At 46.7% G+C, this 16896-nt stretch overlaps 4 protein-coding genes across 4 annotated transcripts; 2 read left to right on the forward strand and 2 right to left on the reverse strand.

The window, feature by feature from the left end:
* Positions 1-770: 770 nt before the first annotated feature.
* On the forward strand, positions 771-1082 carry LOC134934323 (histone H4). Its single transcript, XM_063929782.1, has one exon. It carries the CDS (start codon positions 771-773, stop codon positions 1080-1082), a length of 312 nt encoding a protein of 103 aa, XP_063785852.1.
* Positions 1083-1848: 766 nt separating this feature from the next.
* Positions 1849-2556, reverse strand: LOC134934836 (histone H1B-like). The gene has a single exon (XM_063930184.1). It carries the CDS (start codon positions 2544-2546, stop codon positions 1881-1883), a length of 666 nt encoding a protein of 221 aa, XP_063786254.1. The 5' UTR covers positions 2547-2556; the 3' UTR covers positions 1849-1880.
* Positions 2557-6125: 3569 nt separating this feature from the next.
* On the forward strand, positions 6126-6536 carry LOC134934324 (histone H3-like). The gene has a single exon (XM_063929783.1). It carries the CDS (start codon positions 6126-6128, stop codon positions 6534-6536), a length of 411 nt encoding a protein of 136 aa, XP_063785853.1.
* Positions 6537-7292: 756 nt separating this feature from the next.
* Positions 7293-7691, reverse strand: LOC134934325 (histone H2A type 1-like). The gene has a single exon (XM_063929784.1). The coding sequence runs from the start codon at positions 7689-7691 to the stop codon at positions 7293-7295; it is 399 nt and encodes a 132-aa protein (XP_063785854.1).
* Between the last annotated feature and the right edge of the window lie 9205 nt (positions 7692-16896).

The raw sequence follows: 16896 nt of genomic DNA on the forward strand, positions 1-16896 counted from the left end.
AATCATTTTTGTTTAAAGCAAAATGTCATGTAAATTTGTGTAAGGGACACTATTTGAAGTTTATGCAATGTTAACTTAGTGATCTATCCTTATTTAATTTATTTTAATATAATAATTTCTGAATAAGAAGCTGGAGCCGAATAAGAAGTGAATAAGAAGCTGGAGCCGAATAAGAAGTGAATAAGAAGCTGGCCGAATAAGAAGCTAACTTCAGCCTCGTGATTGTTATCAGGTTTGGATTTGTATTGCGGACTGGCGATTTTATTGTTTTTGTTCCCCGCTGATATCTGCTCTGTTCTCATTGGTCTATTTTGAATATCCATCCTCCTATCCCAAGCAGGGTGTGTGAGTTGTTCTTACAATGTACCCATTACGTAATCAAAAATGATATTTATTATTTCAGAGGGATGAAACATAGCTAGTTATCATAAAATGCTTATAAGTATCGTTCTCCCTTTTACTATAATTGTATAATGAAATGTGATGTAAATAAGACACCTTTCTCTTTCTCTCTCTCTCTGATTCCCCCCTCCACCATCGGGGCACAAAACGTTTAAGAAGATGGGTGTTCTAAGAAAGAACCTGCCATGTGGACGCTGTGGCAGAGATGAGAAGCAAATTACCGCTGTTAGGTAAGAGCAGGCGATAGACATGACTCAGAGGCACAGAACTGAAAGTCTTCAATCAGGTCCGCCCTCCCTCTTAATAAAGGGCCTCTGAGTCTGAGAGCGGCGTGGCTTGTTCTTACTGATCGCAATCCATTTGGGAAGATGTCAGGCAGAGGCAAAGGCGGAAAGGGGCTCGGGAAAGGAGGCGCTAAGCGTCACAGGAAGGTGCTTCGAGATAACATCCAGGGCATCACCAAGCCTGCCATCCGCCGTCTAGCACGGAGAGGAGGCGTGAAGCGCATCTCTGGTCTCATCTATGAGGAGACCCGCGGGGTGCTGAAAGTGTTTCTGGAGAACGTGATCCGGGACGCCGTCACTTACACCGAGCACGCCAAGAGGAAGACTGTCACCGCTATGGATGTGGTCTATGCTCTGAAGCGCCAGGGACGCACACTGTACGGATTCGGAGGCTGAACACTGAGGCGCATTGAATACCATCGCACACAAAGGCCCTTTTCAGGGCCACCCATCTTTTCTGTAAGGGAGCTGCGGTAACATCTCTGTATATCCTCCCCCCTGTATCGTTGCACTGTGAACTCTCTGAGAGCATACGCCGGGCCCTAATATTTCTTACTCACATTAAGCTAGTGGTGGATCAATTTCTTGGATTGATGCAAGTAGTAAATCCAATGGTTGCACAATCATTTGCCGTATCCGTTTAGGAGAATCCATTGTTACACTGCCGGCACCGCGGTCAAAGCACAGTGCCATGGCTGTTTGACTTAAATCGTGGGAGCACAAGACCACTTATGTGTTTACTGAGAGACCCAACTAAAGGACTACTATTAGCACTACACGCGGTAATGGATGATTACATTGCAGGGCATTGCTATGCTACTGCAGTGATATGGCGGTTCAGCAGAACCCCAATACTGAGCTACATATGTGCCTGTGCAATCATATATCAGCGCCAAACAATCTTGCAATTTTAGATCTGCAATGAAGTAATATCAAACAGTCTGCAATACATCTACCTACTGTACTCATTATAAAGCTGACCTGCATAAAAAAAAAAAAAAAATTGGAACACCATAAAAAAAATAACCCAATCTAGCAGCGTCTGATCGTAGGAATAATAGCTGTGCTGCTGGCATGAATAATGTCTCTACAGGTGACGTCGTGCGCCTACAGCTCTGCCTGGACAGGGTGGGTGGCTCTGAAAAGAGCCTTTGGGGGGGATAACAAGGAAGCGAGGCTGCGGCGGCTCCTTTATCACTTCTTGGCCGCAGCTTTCTTGGGCTTAGCTGCCTTCTTGGCCGGGCTTTTGGCGGCTTTGGGCTTCGCTGCCTTCTTGGCCGGACTCTTGGCGGCTTTGGGCTTCGCTGCCTTCTTGGCGGGACTCTTGGCCACCTTCTTAGACTTCACGGCTTTAGGCTTCTTTGGGCTTTTGGCAGCAGCCGCTTTAGCGGGTTTCTTCACCTTCTTGGGGCTCTTGGCTGCACTCGGAGCTTTCTTGGGCTTCTTCGGGGATTTGGCCACTTTCTTTGCCGCTGGTTTCTTGGGCTTCAGATATTTCTGGGCGGCCTTCTTGCTCTCCAGCTGCTTCTTATTGAGCTTGAAGGAGCCGGAAGCGCCGGTACCTTTCACTTGGGTGAGAGTTCCTTTGGTCACTAATCCTTTCACCCCCACTTTGATGCGGCTGTTGTTCCTCTCCACATCGTAGCCTCCGGCAGCCAGAGCCTTCTTCAGGGCGGCAAGAGAAACTCCACTGCGCTCCTTGGAGGCGGCCACTGCCTTTAGGATCAGCTCGGAGACGCTGGGCCCGGAAGACTTGCCGCTTTTCTTGGCTCCCCCTGCAGCTTTCTTCGGCTGCCTCTTCTTTTTGGCTGCGCCCTCTGACGGCGGGACATCGGCGACAGCTGGTGCAGTTTCTGCCATGTTAGCGCAACGTCACTTTTTTCACCAACAAATAATAATACTACACAAGCCGCTGTCTGACGTCTTTTATATACGGTGCCTGCTGTGCTGTAATTGGCTGCTGAGCCTGGTGCGTTCTGTGCTCCCATTGGCGGAATAAGCAGCCCTTGTAAACCCTTCCCTGTCTGAGTATAAGGGGAAACTGCCCTCACATTGTGTTTCCCTAGCGCAGACAAAGAGTATTTTATTGGGCATGAGAAAAGCAGCGTGCCGCCTCTCTGCACCACACCAGTACTCCAAGGTCTCCCCTAAGCCTATATGGCCATTGCCAGCCTAGGCGCTGCAAAGAGACCCAGGAATAGCCCCTGTCAGCTTACTTACACCAGGCTGAATCTGCCCAGCATGTAACACATCTGTACTTTTCTGCGAGGCTAAAACGTCTGATCGGGGCATTTTTCTCTCCCCCTGGCACTACATGCAACGAAGGTGATCTGGGACTCAGTCTGTGCAGGGGATGCAGCATTTTCAAAGACATAAAGGTGATGTGTGGGCTCCTGTACACCCGGGTGGCTAGCACAGGCAGGTTGCCCCACAACGTATTGGCACTCTTGTTTAGGAACTCTAGTTACTGTAACAAAAGAGAAATACCCAGCATAGTCAGCTACAGGTTAACCCTGCCTGTCTGAGATTCTCCCCGCCGTGTAGAATGTTGGTGGCATTTTCCCCAAATGTTTATAAAATGAGCCATACAGACATGAATGTACATTTATGCAAGATAGGTCTGTCAGAGTGAGGGCAATGGTGATCTGTTCCCATTACCAGTCCTCTTTTAAAAATGCCAAAGTATGAGGCTTTGGCATTTTTTAAAGAGGACATCGGAGCTCTATAAGAGGAATACTTCTATTCCTCCCATGTGGAATCATTATGAATATTTATAAAAATAGAGGGAAACAGTAGGAATATTAGGAAACATTAGGGGGATGCAGGAATAATAGAGAGGAAGGTATAGGGGGAAAACTAGAGAGATCTCTTGTAATAGTGCTAGGTGAGGAGGAGAAGGAGGAGGAGAAGAAGAAGAAGAAGAAAAATTATTCTTACATGGCAATTACTAATTGCAGAATAAAAAACTGGATGCTATTTTAAAGAAATTTCATAAAAGTCTGATGATTTAGGCCTATAAATGGATGATAGACATATATGCACACAATAGTTCTGGGAAATAAAATTAAATGATGAAGCTTGCAGAATAAGAAGAGAGACCACAGTCACCCGAGGAGCAATGGTTCAACTTATCTTACGTTTTCAAATGGACTACCGTGATAAAAGCAGGTGCTGCAGGTTCAGCACTGAACGTCACTGACGGATAGCAGGCGAAAGAAGCGCCGAGACCACAAGGCTGAATGTCTAGAGCAGGCATTCCCAACCACGGTCCTCAAGGCACACCAACAGTGCAGGTTTTAGTAATATCCAGGCTGCAGCACAGATGGTTACATCAAAATAACTGAGCTACTAATTAAGTCAGCTGTGCTGAAGCCTGGATATCACTAAAACCTGCACTGTTAGTGTGCCTTGAGGACCGTGGTTGGTCTAGAGAAGAGGGCCCTGAAAAAACTATCTGTGAAACGCGCGTCGGCAGTTCACACTGTACCAGAGTGTCAATCAATCGTGTATGAAAATGTGTGTTTATGCCTAGCTAAAGATTTAGAAAGTTTTGCACCCCAGTAGTTGGAGGAATATAGATAGAACTTAAGGCATGATGTGTACATAGATAATTGAAGCATAGCTTATTAGAGTACCACAGCCTAAGCCCACAATATGCCATATAGTGTGGCTCTATCTAGCTGGATGTGAGCCTCCTACTGACTGTACCCAGTACTTAATCGCTGGCAGTCACATGATTGATACTAAAAGCTACAAAGTATCAATAATCAATGTACACTATTAGTGTGTCTTCTCATATAACATTCAACCTCTAATTATCCACAGCTGTGTATGATGAATTAAATCAAACATAAACTTGAAAACACACCCAGGTGCAAACTATTGCTGATCCAAATAATCATTACAAGATAAAGGAAATAATAAAGACAGCACATAGCACCCAAATGTATTCAGTGTTTAAAGGTATACAGAGAACAAGTGTGTAACTGTTTGATGAGAGGACTAGTGGGTTGAAAAACACACTGGAAACATTCTTGTTACTTCTGTAACCAAGTGTCTATATTAAATTTCACACACAGACTGCATTTTTTTTGCTGAGGGAATACTCTCAATTTAAGTTACCAGCATATATAATTGCAAAGAATATGTAGTGGGCTCTCTGCAACAACCCCATAGATCTGATGCATGGTAGCCAGAGTGTATGAGTGTGATAAATATTAATTAACCACAGCATATTATAAATTAGCCACAAGTGCATATTAACCAGTGTGTGGTTCAGTACGGGCTTATTGCACCTAAGCAGGAACGTGCTAATAAAGACACGAGTTATAACTAAAAAGCATTTAAATGCACTTGAGTGATACATATGAATAGGAGCAGACTCCTAGAAATCACCTTCACTTATGCATGCTGGCTCAATTGATGGACATATATGGAAGAGTAACACTAGTCAGGTACTAGTGTCCCCATACAACATTAAAGTGTACTAGCTGCATATTGATTGAAAATCCCCCCATTAAGGCAGATCTGCAACAGTTTATTTATAACTTGGTTCAGAAGACCACTGATACAAGAAGCACATTACTACACATACAGGGTGTGCAAATAAACTTTATTGATATTTTATCAATCATAGGTATTACACACAATAGCACCAGATAAGGTCATAGCACCTAACAATTTAATTTATTGGCAATACACGACACTCTGGGAACAGTGTGTATTTTTAACAATAAATGTCACATTTTGTTTTGTCATTGTATGTTGGTTTTTAATATTTCACAGTTACAGGCCTTTTAACAATAACATAATAAAAGTTAAATTTTATGTATTCAAAAACTTTTTGTGCGCCACCTAAGACCAATCCCTTTTCCCCTTTGTTAAATTACATTAAAGTGAGCAGCTTTAGAATTAACATTCATGTTTTAATGATCAAATGATTATTTTATTTTATACGCCGCTGTTTTGATCTAAGCCGTGCTGCTTTTGCTGTTGTTGTTTGCTAGTTTACCTGCCATCCCATATTATCATTTCCCTGGTATTAGGGCTTATAAGGATTATATTCTGTACACACAATATTTTTTATTTATTTATTTTTATCCCCGGCCATTGCAGCTACTCAGCAGCACTGTGTGTGATTACGTTTCCTCTTTCACTGCCGTGTGGTATACCTGTATGTGTACTGGGGACGGGGCTGCTAAACCGTGAAAAGACCTCGCGGCCAGGCCGTTTAGAAATTTCGCATAAACAATAGGAGGAAACAGAAATTCTTGGCGGGCTTTTTGAAAGTTACAGCAACTTCACCTAAACCAATTAGGATGAAGGACGTGTTTAACTCATCAAATCAAAAAGCAGCTCTGTGCATAAATACAGATGTTCCCGGCTGTTGGCTATTCAGTCTTTTTTTCTACTTGGTAGAAGTCAAATCTGTGTAGAAATATGGCCAGGACCAAGCAGACCGCCCGCAAATCTACAGGAGGGAAAGCTCCCCGCAAGCAGCTGGCAACGAAAGCTGCCCGGAAGAGCGCCCCAGCTACCGGCGGCGTGAAGAAACCTCACCGCTATCATCCTGGAACTGTTGCTCTTCGCGAGATCCGTCGATATCAGAAATCCACTAAACTGCTGACCCGCAAGCTGCCCTTCCAGCGTCTGGTGCGTGAGATCGCCCAGGACTTCAAGACTGACCTGCGCTTCCAGAGCTCCGCCGTCATGGCCCTACAAGAGGCGAGTGAGGCTTATCTGGTGGGGCTGTTCAAGAACCCCAACCTGTGCGCCATCCACGCCAAGAGGGTGACCATCATGCCCAAAGACATCCAGCTGGCCCGCAGGATCCGAGGGGAGAGGGCATAGATACTCGGCACTCCTATTCACGCAGCAAACACAAAGGCTCTTTTCAGAGCCACCAAGTCTTTCTAAACGAGCTGCAGCATAAGTCACCCCTCAATGTCCGAGTAACAGGATGCGGATGAATCCTCCTCTCTCCATCTATAGCCGCTTCAAACGGCAGGCCAAATCTATTAAGCTTAAATCTATAATACAATGATAAGCAAGCCCCACAGTGAATAAAGGGATGTTACCTATCAAAAATTACTAAATATTTGGACGGACTGGTTCACCGACAGTACATCGTTACTAGTGTTCCGCCTAGATTCACTTGTAAAATTGTTTTCTTCAGCAGGGAGAAGAGGATATTGTTCGCAATGATCAAATCATTTTATGTAATGCAGCTGTTTTCATCCTAGCTTTGTTACGTCACACGGAGAGAGAATATGGTTTCTCTCATTATATATTTTATACGGATCAGCTTCCCATTCCTATAAGCGGAAGGGGCCTCATTTGCAGCATGCAGTTATTGCAAAGGGAATATTCAGACTATCATTAGATTTCACCACAACAGACCAGGGCTCCTAAAGGGTAAGGGAGCGATTTTACCTTTAGCGGTTGTATGGACGGGATGTGGAGATGAAAGCGCAGCTAGCCCGTCAGATATCGCTACAACACAAGCAATGGCAGTACACACAGCTCTCCTGGGAAGACGTGGGTGGCTCTGAAAAGAGCCTTTATTGAGTGTCAGGTACATCAGTTCTGTGGTGGAAGCTGCAAGCCTCACATTACTTTAATCTTGGCTGGTTTGTGGCTCTCGGCCTTCTTGGGCAGTAGCACGGCCTGGATGTTGGGCAGAACACCTCCCTGGCCGATGGTCACCCCACCGAATAGCTTGTTGAGCTCTTCGTCGTTGCACACTGCCAGCTGCAGGTGGCGGGGGATGTTGCAGGTCTTCTTGTTGTCGCGGGTGGTGTTTCCGGTGAGCTCCAGGATCTCAGCCGTCAGATACTCCAGCACCGCGGCAAGATAGACTGGGGCACCGGCTCCCACTCGCTCAGCATAGTTTCCTTTCCTCAGCAGACGGTGAACGTGACCGTCTGGGAACTGGAGACTGGCACGGGATGAGCGAGTCTTGGCCTTAGCCCGGGTCTTGCCGCCTTGTTTGCCTCTGCCGGACATGTTCAGTTCAGAAAGCTGAGTGTCTTCTAACAAACTGAGAGGAAATGTGAGTCTGTAATTAGTGATGGGTAGTTCATGAATGATTACTTCAAAATCAACTAATCTTCAAAGTGAACAAGTTCGTTCAGTTCACAGCTTTGGCAAAGATTAGTTCATCAGGAAGGAGGAGTTAGACACACACAGAATAGAGCCGGCATTAGGCCCCTCACTGTCTCATTCACTTCACTGGATTTTCACTTCCTGAATCTGATGCTGTGAAATGAAAGTTAAAAGTACAACACAGCCCAGCAATACAGATCTAATAAAAAAAAAATAGAATCTGCACTGCCTAGCCAAAGTCTATGTGTGTCTGTGAGTGAGCATGTGTGGTCATGCTGCTCACCTTTCTGTGATACAATCACTGTCCTATTAGTCCAGATGTCCAAACACTTGCTGCTACTTCTGGTACTACTGGCTCCTGTGCATACTGCTGTGCTAAATCTTCTGCTGGGTGTTGTGTAGGTGCTGCAGCAGCAGCACTGTTGTTATTGAGCTATCACTAAGCATTACTCATGAGTCAGTACATCTCTGCTGCCACAGGGGTCACTGCTGTGCTCAGACATGGGGGTAAATTTACTAAGATGGGCATTCTATTTAAGATGGGATGTTGCTCATAGCAACCAATCAGATTCCAGGTATTATCTTCTAGAAGGTGCTAGATAAATGAGAAGTAGAAGCTGATTGGTTGCTATGGGCAACATCCCATCTTAAATAGAACTCCCATCTTAGTAAATTTACCCCATGGAGTGGACTCACTCTGTGGAGCTGATTGAGTTACATTGTCCTGGCAACTCATGAGTCATTCTCCTTGCAAGTATTTCAGTAGTTCAGTGATTCATTACAGTTCACTGATCAGTTCACTGACTCAATGACTCATACAGCCATACGAGTCAGTGCAGTACTTCTAAGCTACCATGTGTGGCACTGCTGTGCTCAGGCATATGCTATGGAGCTGATACTGAACTGCATATAGCTATCATTAATTCACCTAGCATATTAGGTGGTCACAAGGTACACTGTCACTCCCAATCAGCCAAAGACACAGTTCTGAGTGCTGCATGCTATCCTGTAAGACACAGTTCTGAGTGCTGCATGCTATCCTGTAGGGTCTGATTACTCTACACAAGACATAGGGGGATATGTATGTCTGTCTGATGAACCTTCAGTCTTAAAATAATAAAAAATATGATAGTACATATACTTAGGTAGTTCTATAGAAGTGGAGTGTGTGTGTGTGTGTGTGTGTGTGTGTGTGTGTGTGTGTGTGTGTGTGAATACTCATGAGTCAGTTTACCTCAGCTGCCACAGGGGTCACTGCTGTGCTCATGGAGTCATTGGACTCTGTGGAGCTGATTGAACTGCATTGTCCTGACGACTCATGAGTCACTCTCCTTGCAAGTAGTTCAGTGATTCATTACAGATCACTGATCAGCTCACTGACTCAATGACTCATACAGCCATACGAGTCAGTACAGTACCTCTAAGCTACCATGTGTGGCACTGCTGTGCACAGGCATATGCATTGTATGGAGCTGATACTGAACTGCATATAGCCATGATTCATTCCCCCAGTATATTAGGTGACAAGCTACACTCCCAACAGAGGCGTAACTAGCACGGGGCGAGCAGGGCACGTGCCCTGGGCGCTGTGGCAGCTCCAGCAGAGGGGGGCGCCACCGGCACGGCCCGCTCGCCCCGTGCGACTGGGATTCGGCACCGCAGCTCTCCCGGTTTCCCCCGGCTGCGGCTGGAGGGCGGGCGCCACTGTCCCCCCGCACCAGTTTGTTTTATTTGATTTTTTTGCGGGTTACGGAGGGCAGTGGGGATTGAGGGTAGGCGCCGGCAATTACAACAGCTGCCCGCCCCCTCACCAGCAGCAGCCGCCCGCCCCCTCACCAGCAGCAGCCGCCCGCCCCCTCACCAGCAGCAGCCGCCCGCCCGCAGCAGCGCCAACCAGACCTATATGGAGCCAGCGGCAGCAACAGGAGCAGTTTCTCCTCCACGGTTCCAGCGGTAAGATGCAATGTATCTGGCACTGTGGGGCATGTATCTGGCACTGTGGGGCATGTATCTGGCACTGTGGGGCATGTATCTGGCACTGTGGGGCATGTATCTGGCACTGTGGGGCAATGTATCTGGCACTGTGGGGCAATGTATCTGGCACTGTGGGGCAATGTAACTGGCACTGTGGGGCAATGTATCTGGCACTGTGGGGCAATGTATCTGGCACTGTGGGGCATGCATCCGGCACTGTGGGGCAATGTTTCTGGCACTGTGGGGCAATGTATCTGGCACTGTGGGGCATGTATCTGGCACTGTGGGGCATGTATCTGGCACTGTGGGGCAATGTATCTGGCACTGTGGGGCATGTAACTGGCACTGTGGGGCATGTATCTGGCACTGTGGAGCAATGTAACTGGCACTGTGGGGCAATGTAACTGGCACTGTGGGGCAATGTATCTGGCACTGTAGGGCAATGTATCTGGCACTGTGGGGCATGCATCCGGCACTGTGGGGCATGCATCCGGCACTGTGGGGCAATGTAACTGGCACTGTGGGGCAATGTATCTGGCACTGTGGGGCAATGTATCTGGCACTGTGGGGCATGTATCAGGCACTGTGGGGCAATGTAACTGGCACTGTGGGGCAATGTAACTGGCACTGTGGGGCATGTGTCTGGCACTGAGTGGGGCATGTATCTGGCACTGTGGGGCAATGTAACTGGCACTGTGGGGCATGTATCTGGCACTGAGTGGGGCATGTATCTGGCACTGTGGGGCAATGTATCTGGCACTGTGGGGCATGTATCCGGCACTGTGGGGCAATGTAACTGGCACTGCGGGCCATTTTCAGTGGCCACACCCCTTCTGGAGCGTGGCCACACCCCTTCTGGTGTGTGACCACGCCCGCTTTTTTCCGACGCGCGCGCCTATGCTTCTTTTTGTGTGTGGTTTGTTGTTGTTGTTTTTTTGGGGGGCGCCATTTTTCATTTTGCCCTGGGCTCCGAAAACCCTAGCTACGCCTCTGACTCCCAATCAGCTAAAGACACAGTGCTGAGTGCTGCATGCTATCCTGTAGGGTAGGATTACTCCACACAAGACACAGGAGGATATGTACTATGAACCTTCAAGTGACATAAAGTAGAGCAGTTGCCCCTAGCAACCAATCAGCTTGTCACTTTATATAATGTTGAAGATAAATGACAGAAGCTGATTGGTTACTTTACAACATCTCCACTTTATCTCTCTCTAAGGTCTGTTACATTGGGGCAAAGGGACTTTTTTTTCTTTTAATTATTGTATTTTAAAAGCAGAAAAAAGTGACTTATGACATTACTCTGAATTTGGGTCTTTCACTTGCATATTATGAAGTAAAAAGGAGTACCTACAATGGGATTAATATTGCAGAGATACATATGTCACTATAAAGTTGCTATATAACTTATTGCTTTTCTTAAAAATAAAAAAAAAATACATTTTAAACATATCTGATCATTTGAAAAAGATTATAACTCCTACAATGAGCTAGTATTAGAAATACCTACTCTATGTGTAATAGTCTAGACTAGTTCTAAACCTAATCACTCCTTTCAGTCTCAGAGTCAGTGAGTGAAATGATGAACTACATGAACTAATCTTCTGAACTAATCTTTTGAGTGAACTAGATCATAATGAACTAATCACCAAAGTGAACTAGATTTCCCATCACTATCTGTAATACCGCCCTCCTCCTATATATACACTCAGAGAGGATCTACCGCGTGCTCTGTGATTGGTTTGCTTACAAATGAACCAATGCAGCTCAAGTTTATCCACAGACCAATCCACAATATGTAGTGAGGGGGAGGGGGGGGGGATACCTCCCAGTGTCACGTGATACTTCTACCCTATAGTTTTATCAGAAGCGGTGAATCTTCATTTACAGTACATAAGCTGCCTATAAATAGAGCCAACCCGGGTGTTGTACCGCACAGATTTTCTGCGTTGTGTAGAAGAATAAGTGAGTGGTGAAAATGCCTTATCCAGAAAAGCCTGCTCCAGTGCCCAAGAAAGGCTCAAAGAAAGCCGTAACCAAGACCCAGAAGAAGGATGAGAAGAAGCGTATGAAGAGCAGGATTGAGAGTTACGCCATTTACGTCTACAAGGTGCTGAAGCAGGTGCACCCTGACACCGGCATCTCCTCCAAGGCTATGGGCATCATGAACTCCTTTGTCAATGACATCTTTGAGCGCATTGCCGGGGAAGCTTCCCGCCTGGCTCACTACAACAAGTGCTCCACCATCACCTCCCGGTAGATCCAGACCGCCGTATGCCTGCTGCTGCCGGGAGAGCTGGCCAAGTACGCCATGTCCGAGGGCACCAAGGCCGTCACCAAGTACACCAGCGCCAAGTAGTTTCCCTTCCTTCTCTGACCCACATCAACACAAAGGCTCTTCTAAGAGCCACCCACCTCCTCTCTAATCGGGCTGGAACTGTGGTGGCTATTATGTACTGCTTGCAAAGCTGCATTGTGTCTCCATTCCAGGAGCTGTAAATCGGGGTAATATATATGCATTACATAGCAGATGTCACCGTTAGTGCTTAGAAAAAGCAATCCATAGAGCAGTGACTGCCCGTGTGGTTTCTGCATAACTAGAGAATGATTGTGTCTCATTGAAATGTTACAAAGTGTCATTAGATTGTAGCAATTGCGTTAATATCACCCTGACTTCCTGATGATCACAGATGGTACAGGGTCGTTGGTCTCTCAAGATGCCCTGTGTAGTGTGCTGCTGTTACTGTATCATCGCTCTTTAACACCAGGATACAAACTCCGGTATCAGTGCAGTTATATTACACCCAATCCATTATTAGACATCCGTTTCCGAGAGCTCGGTGATCATACAATGCTGGCTCCAGGGCCGGCTCTACCATTAGGTAGCTTTAGGCGGCTGCCTAGGGGCGCTAGCTCCTGGAGGGCACCGCTGAATTTATCTAGCAAAATCTGAAGGATGTATCTCTATGCGGCCTCCTCCTTTAATACTATGCTGGCTGCTGTTGCAGATCTAAACAGGTGTAGTGCCGCTATCAGGCTGTACCACATAGTAGTATCTAGACTCTCTACACATGTTACATCTGCACCACCTGTAGGGCAGCATCATTTTGCCCATAAGTGTGCTTTTTTGGTCTGCTTACAAACCCGAATAAACCCCAAAGTCACAAAATTTTGTGATTTTGTTTACAATATACTTTATCACTTTAAATGTCCTTGAGGGTTGTCCCTTTTCTATGTATATGTATAATGATGGTATTCACCGCAGCCCACCTAGTGGCCATCTGCATCTCCTCTCCGAGAGGTGGTGGGATTTACAGGTTAGAGGGCGCTAGGCTGAAGCTTTGCCTAGGGTGCAGAAAGGCCTTGCACCAGCCCTGGCTGGCTCAGGCACACATGCCTGCCTTGCTCCGTAGAATAACGGGAGATACAGGGGTGGCTGAGCAGCAGTGTTTCAGAAGGAATTGGCCTCCCTTCCAGAAATACAGACCTTCTTGAAAGGCATGTTGCACATCCAACCTCCCTTTGTGCCCCCTATGGCTCCAGGGGATCTTAATGTGGTGTTGCAGTTCCTGCAATCTCATTGGTTTGAACCTTTACGTAAGGTTGCATTAAAATTTTTTACTTGGAAAGTAGTCATGATGTTGGACTTAGCATCCGCAAGGCGGGTATCTGAATTGGCGGCTTTGTCTCACAAAAGCCCCTTTTTAATCTTCCAGGCTGATAGAGCGGAGCTGAGAACTCGTCAGCAATTTCTGCCAAAAGTGGTATCACGTAAACCAGCCTATTGTGGTGTCAGTGACTACTGACACCTTGGCAGAATCGAAGTCTCTCGATGTGGTCAGAGCTTTGAAAATCTATGTTGCCATAACGGCTCATGTTAGGAAAACAGAGGCTCTGTTTGTCCTATGGGCTCCCAACAAGATTGGGGCTACTGCTTCCAAGCAGACTATTGCGCGCTGGATCTGTACTACGATTCAGTAGGCTCCTTCTACGGCAGGATTGTCGTTACCGAAATAGGTGGAGGCCCATTCTACTAGAAAGGTGGACTCATCCTGGGCGGCTGGCCGAGGGGTCTCGGCATTACAGCTTGGCCAAGCTACTACTTGGCCGGGATCAAACACCTTTACGAAGTTTACAGGTTTGATACCCTGGCTGATGAGGACCTCTTGTTTGGTCATTCGGTGCTGCAGAGTCGTAAGCACTCTCCCATCCGTTCTAGAGCTTTGGTATAATCCCCATGGTTCTTGAAGCATCCCCAGCATCCTCTAGGACGCATGAGAAAATAGGATTTTAATACCTACCGGTAAATCCTTTTCTCTTCGTCCGTAGAGGATGCTGGGCGCCCGTCCCAGTGCGTACTGTATCTGAAGTTATTGGGTATGTTTACACACATGGTGTGTTGTGTTTCAGTCGGCCTGTTGCTGATGAGGTTCATGCCATGGCATGCGTCATGCTGTTATTGGTTGTGTTTACACACACAGGTTGTGTTACACTTTATGTCAGCGTATTGCTGCATATTCTTCATGCAGTCGGCTGGTGTTCTATTGAATGCCAAGTTCTGCGGCATGCTTGAGGTGTGAGCTGGTAAGACACTCACAGTGGTTATAAATAAATTCTTTCCTCGAAATGTCCGTCTCCCTGGGCACAGTTACTTAAACTGGAGTCTGGAGGAGGGGCATAGAGGGAGGAGCCAGTTCACACCCATTCAAAGTCTTAAAGTGTGCCCATGTCTCCTGCGGATCCCGTCTATACCCCTTGGTTCTTGAAGCATCCCCAGCATCCTCTACGGACTAAGAGAAAAGGATTTACCGTTAGGTATTAAAATCCTATTTTTTCATCCGATTCCATCCAATTCCGATATATCATTAGTGCAGCACAAACGACCTAGGGGATCCTATCCGACAGCAAGGGGACGCGCATCAGATTGGATACGATCAAAACACATACGATTGTACACAATTTCATACAATATATCAGACGGATATATCGGAAATGTATGAAATTGTGTAAAATCGTACTAGTGTATGGGGCCCTTTATTGTTCGTTCTGTGTCCTGACTGACGTGCTCTGTCCATTATGATGTCAAACAATAGATTCCCATTTAGGCGCACACATACCAGTGATGCTCATTGCTGTAATACTGTGTTTCCCCGATAATAAGCCCTACCCTTGCTTTTGGAAACTGGTCCAAAATAAGCCCTACCCCGAAAATAAGCCCTATCAAAATTCCCATTACCTGAGTCCGTGCACTAAATTCAATGCCCCCATTTCCACCCCCGCTAACCCCCTTCACCGCCGCCCTGCTTGAGGGATGCTGTACAGTACTGTATCAGCCATTGAAGACTCCAGCTCCCAGTCCCAGGGATGCATTGCGCCCTGCGCATGATGTTACCGCGCACATCACGCAGCTTCTGTACACGGCGGGAGCGGAGTAGCAGCGGCGCCGGCGGAAAGCAAGAAGAAGAACTGGAAACGAACTGGAAAGTGCTGTAGGTGAGGAGCAGGACTGGGGGCATGGTGGCTGTAAAAAGAGGACTGGGGGCTGTAAAAGGAGGACTGGGGCTGTAAAAGTAGGACTGGGGGCTGTAAAAGCAGGACTGTGGGCTGTAAAAAGAGGACTGGGGGCTGTAAAAGGAGGACTTGGGCTGTAAAAGGAGGACTGGGGCTGTAAAAAGAGGACTGGGGCTGTAAAAGGAGGACTTGGGGCTGTAAAAGGAGGACTTTAAGACATTCAAAGTCTTAAAGTGTGCCCATGTCTCCTGCAGATCCCGTCTATACCCCTTGGTTCTTGAAGCATCCCCAGCATCCTCTACGGACTAAGAGAAAAGGATTTACCGTTAGGTATTAAAATCCTATTTTTTCATCCGATTCCATCCAATTCCGATATATCATTAGTGCAGCACAAACGACCTAGGGGATCCTATCCGACAGCAAGGGGACGCGCATCAGATTGGATACGATCAAAACACATACGATTGTACACAATTTCATACAATATATCAGACGGATATATCGGAAATGTATGAAATTGTGTAAAATCGTACTAGTGTATGGGGCCCTTTATTGTTCGTTCTGTGTCCTGACTGACGTGCTCTGTCCATTATGATGTCAAACAATAGATTCCCATTTAGGCGCACACATACCAGTGATGCTCATTGCTGTAATACTGTGTTTCCCCGATAATAAGCCCTACCCTTGCTTTTGGAAACTGGTCCAAAATAAGCCCTACCCCGAAAATAAGCCCTATCAAAATTCCCATTACCTGAGTCCGTGCACTAAATTCAATGCCCCATTTCCACCCCCGCTAACCCCCTTCACCGCCGCCCTGCTTGAGGGATGCTGTACAGTACTGTATCAGCCATTGAAGACTCCAGCTCCCAGTCCCAGGGATGCATTGCGCCCTGCGCATGATGTTACCGCGCACATCACGCGGCTTCTGTACACGGCGGGAGCGGAGTAGCAGCGGCGCCGGCGGAAAGCAAGAAGAAGAACTGGAAACGAACTGGAAAGTGCTGTAGGTGAGGAGCAGGACTGGGGGCATGGTGGCTGTAAAAAGAGGACTGGGGGCTGTAAAAGGAGGACTGGGGCTGTAAAAGTAGGACTGGGGGCTGTAAAAGCAGGACTGTGGGCTGTAAAAAGAGGACTGGGGGCTGTAAAAGTAGGACTGGGGGCTGTAAAAGCAGGACTGTGGGCTGTAAAAAGAGGACTGGGAGCTGTAAAAGGAGGACTTGGGCTGTAAAAGGAGGACTGGGGCTGTAAAAAGAGGACTGGGGCTGTAAAAGGAGGACTTTAAGACATTCAAAGTCTTAAAGTGTGCCCATGTCTCCTGCGGATCCCGTCTATACCCCTTGGTTCTTGAAGCATCCCCAGCATCCTCTACGGACTAAGAGAAAAGGATTTACCGTTAGGTATTAAAATCCTATTTTTTCATCCGATTCCATCCAATTCCGATATATCATTAGTGCAGCACAAACGACCTAGGGGATCCTATCCGACAGCAAGGGGACGCGCATCAGATTGGATACGATCAAAACACATACGATTGTACACAATTTCATACAATATATCAGACGGATATATCGGAAATGTATGAAATTGTGTAAAATCGTACTAGTGTATGGGGCCCTTTATT

This window comes from Pseudophryne corroboree, chromosome 6, assembly GCF_028390025.1.
Source record: "Pseudophryne corroboree isolate aPseCor3 chromosome 6, aPseCor3.hap2, whole genome shotgun sequence".
NCBI classification, from domain to species: Eukaryota; Metazoa; Chordata; class Amphibia; order Anura; family Myobatrachidae; genus Pseudophryne; species Pseudophryne corroboree.

What these genes read in the sequence shown, in the direction of transcription:
- LOC134934323 (XM_063929782.1), top strand. Translation starts at nt 771, where the DNA reads ATGTCAGGCAGAGGCAAAGGCGGAAAGGGGCTCGGGAAAGGAGGCGCT.
- LOC134934836 (XM_063930184.1), bottom strand. Translation starts at nt 2,546, where the DNA reads ATGGCAGAAACTGCACCAGCTGTCGCCGATGTCCCGCCGTCAGAGGGC.
- LOC134934324 (XM_063929783.1), top strand. Translation starts at nt 6,126, where the DNA reads ATGGCCAGGACCAAGCAGACCGCCCGCAAATCTACAGGAGGGAAAGCT.
- LOC134934325 (XM_063929784.1), bottom strand. Translation starts at nt 7,691, where the DNA reads ATGTCCGGCAGAGGCAAACAAGGCGGCAAGACCCGGGCTAAGGCCAAG.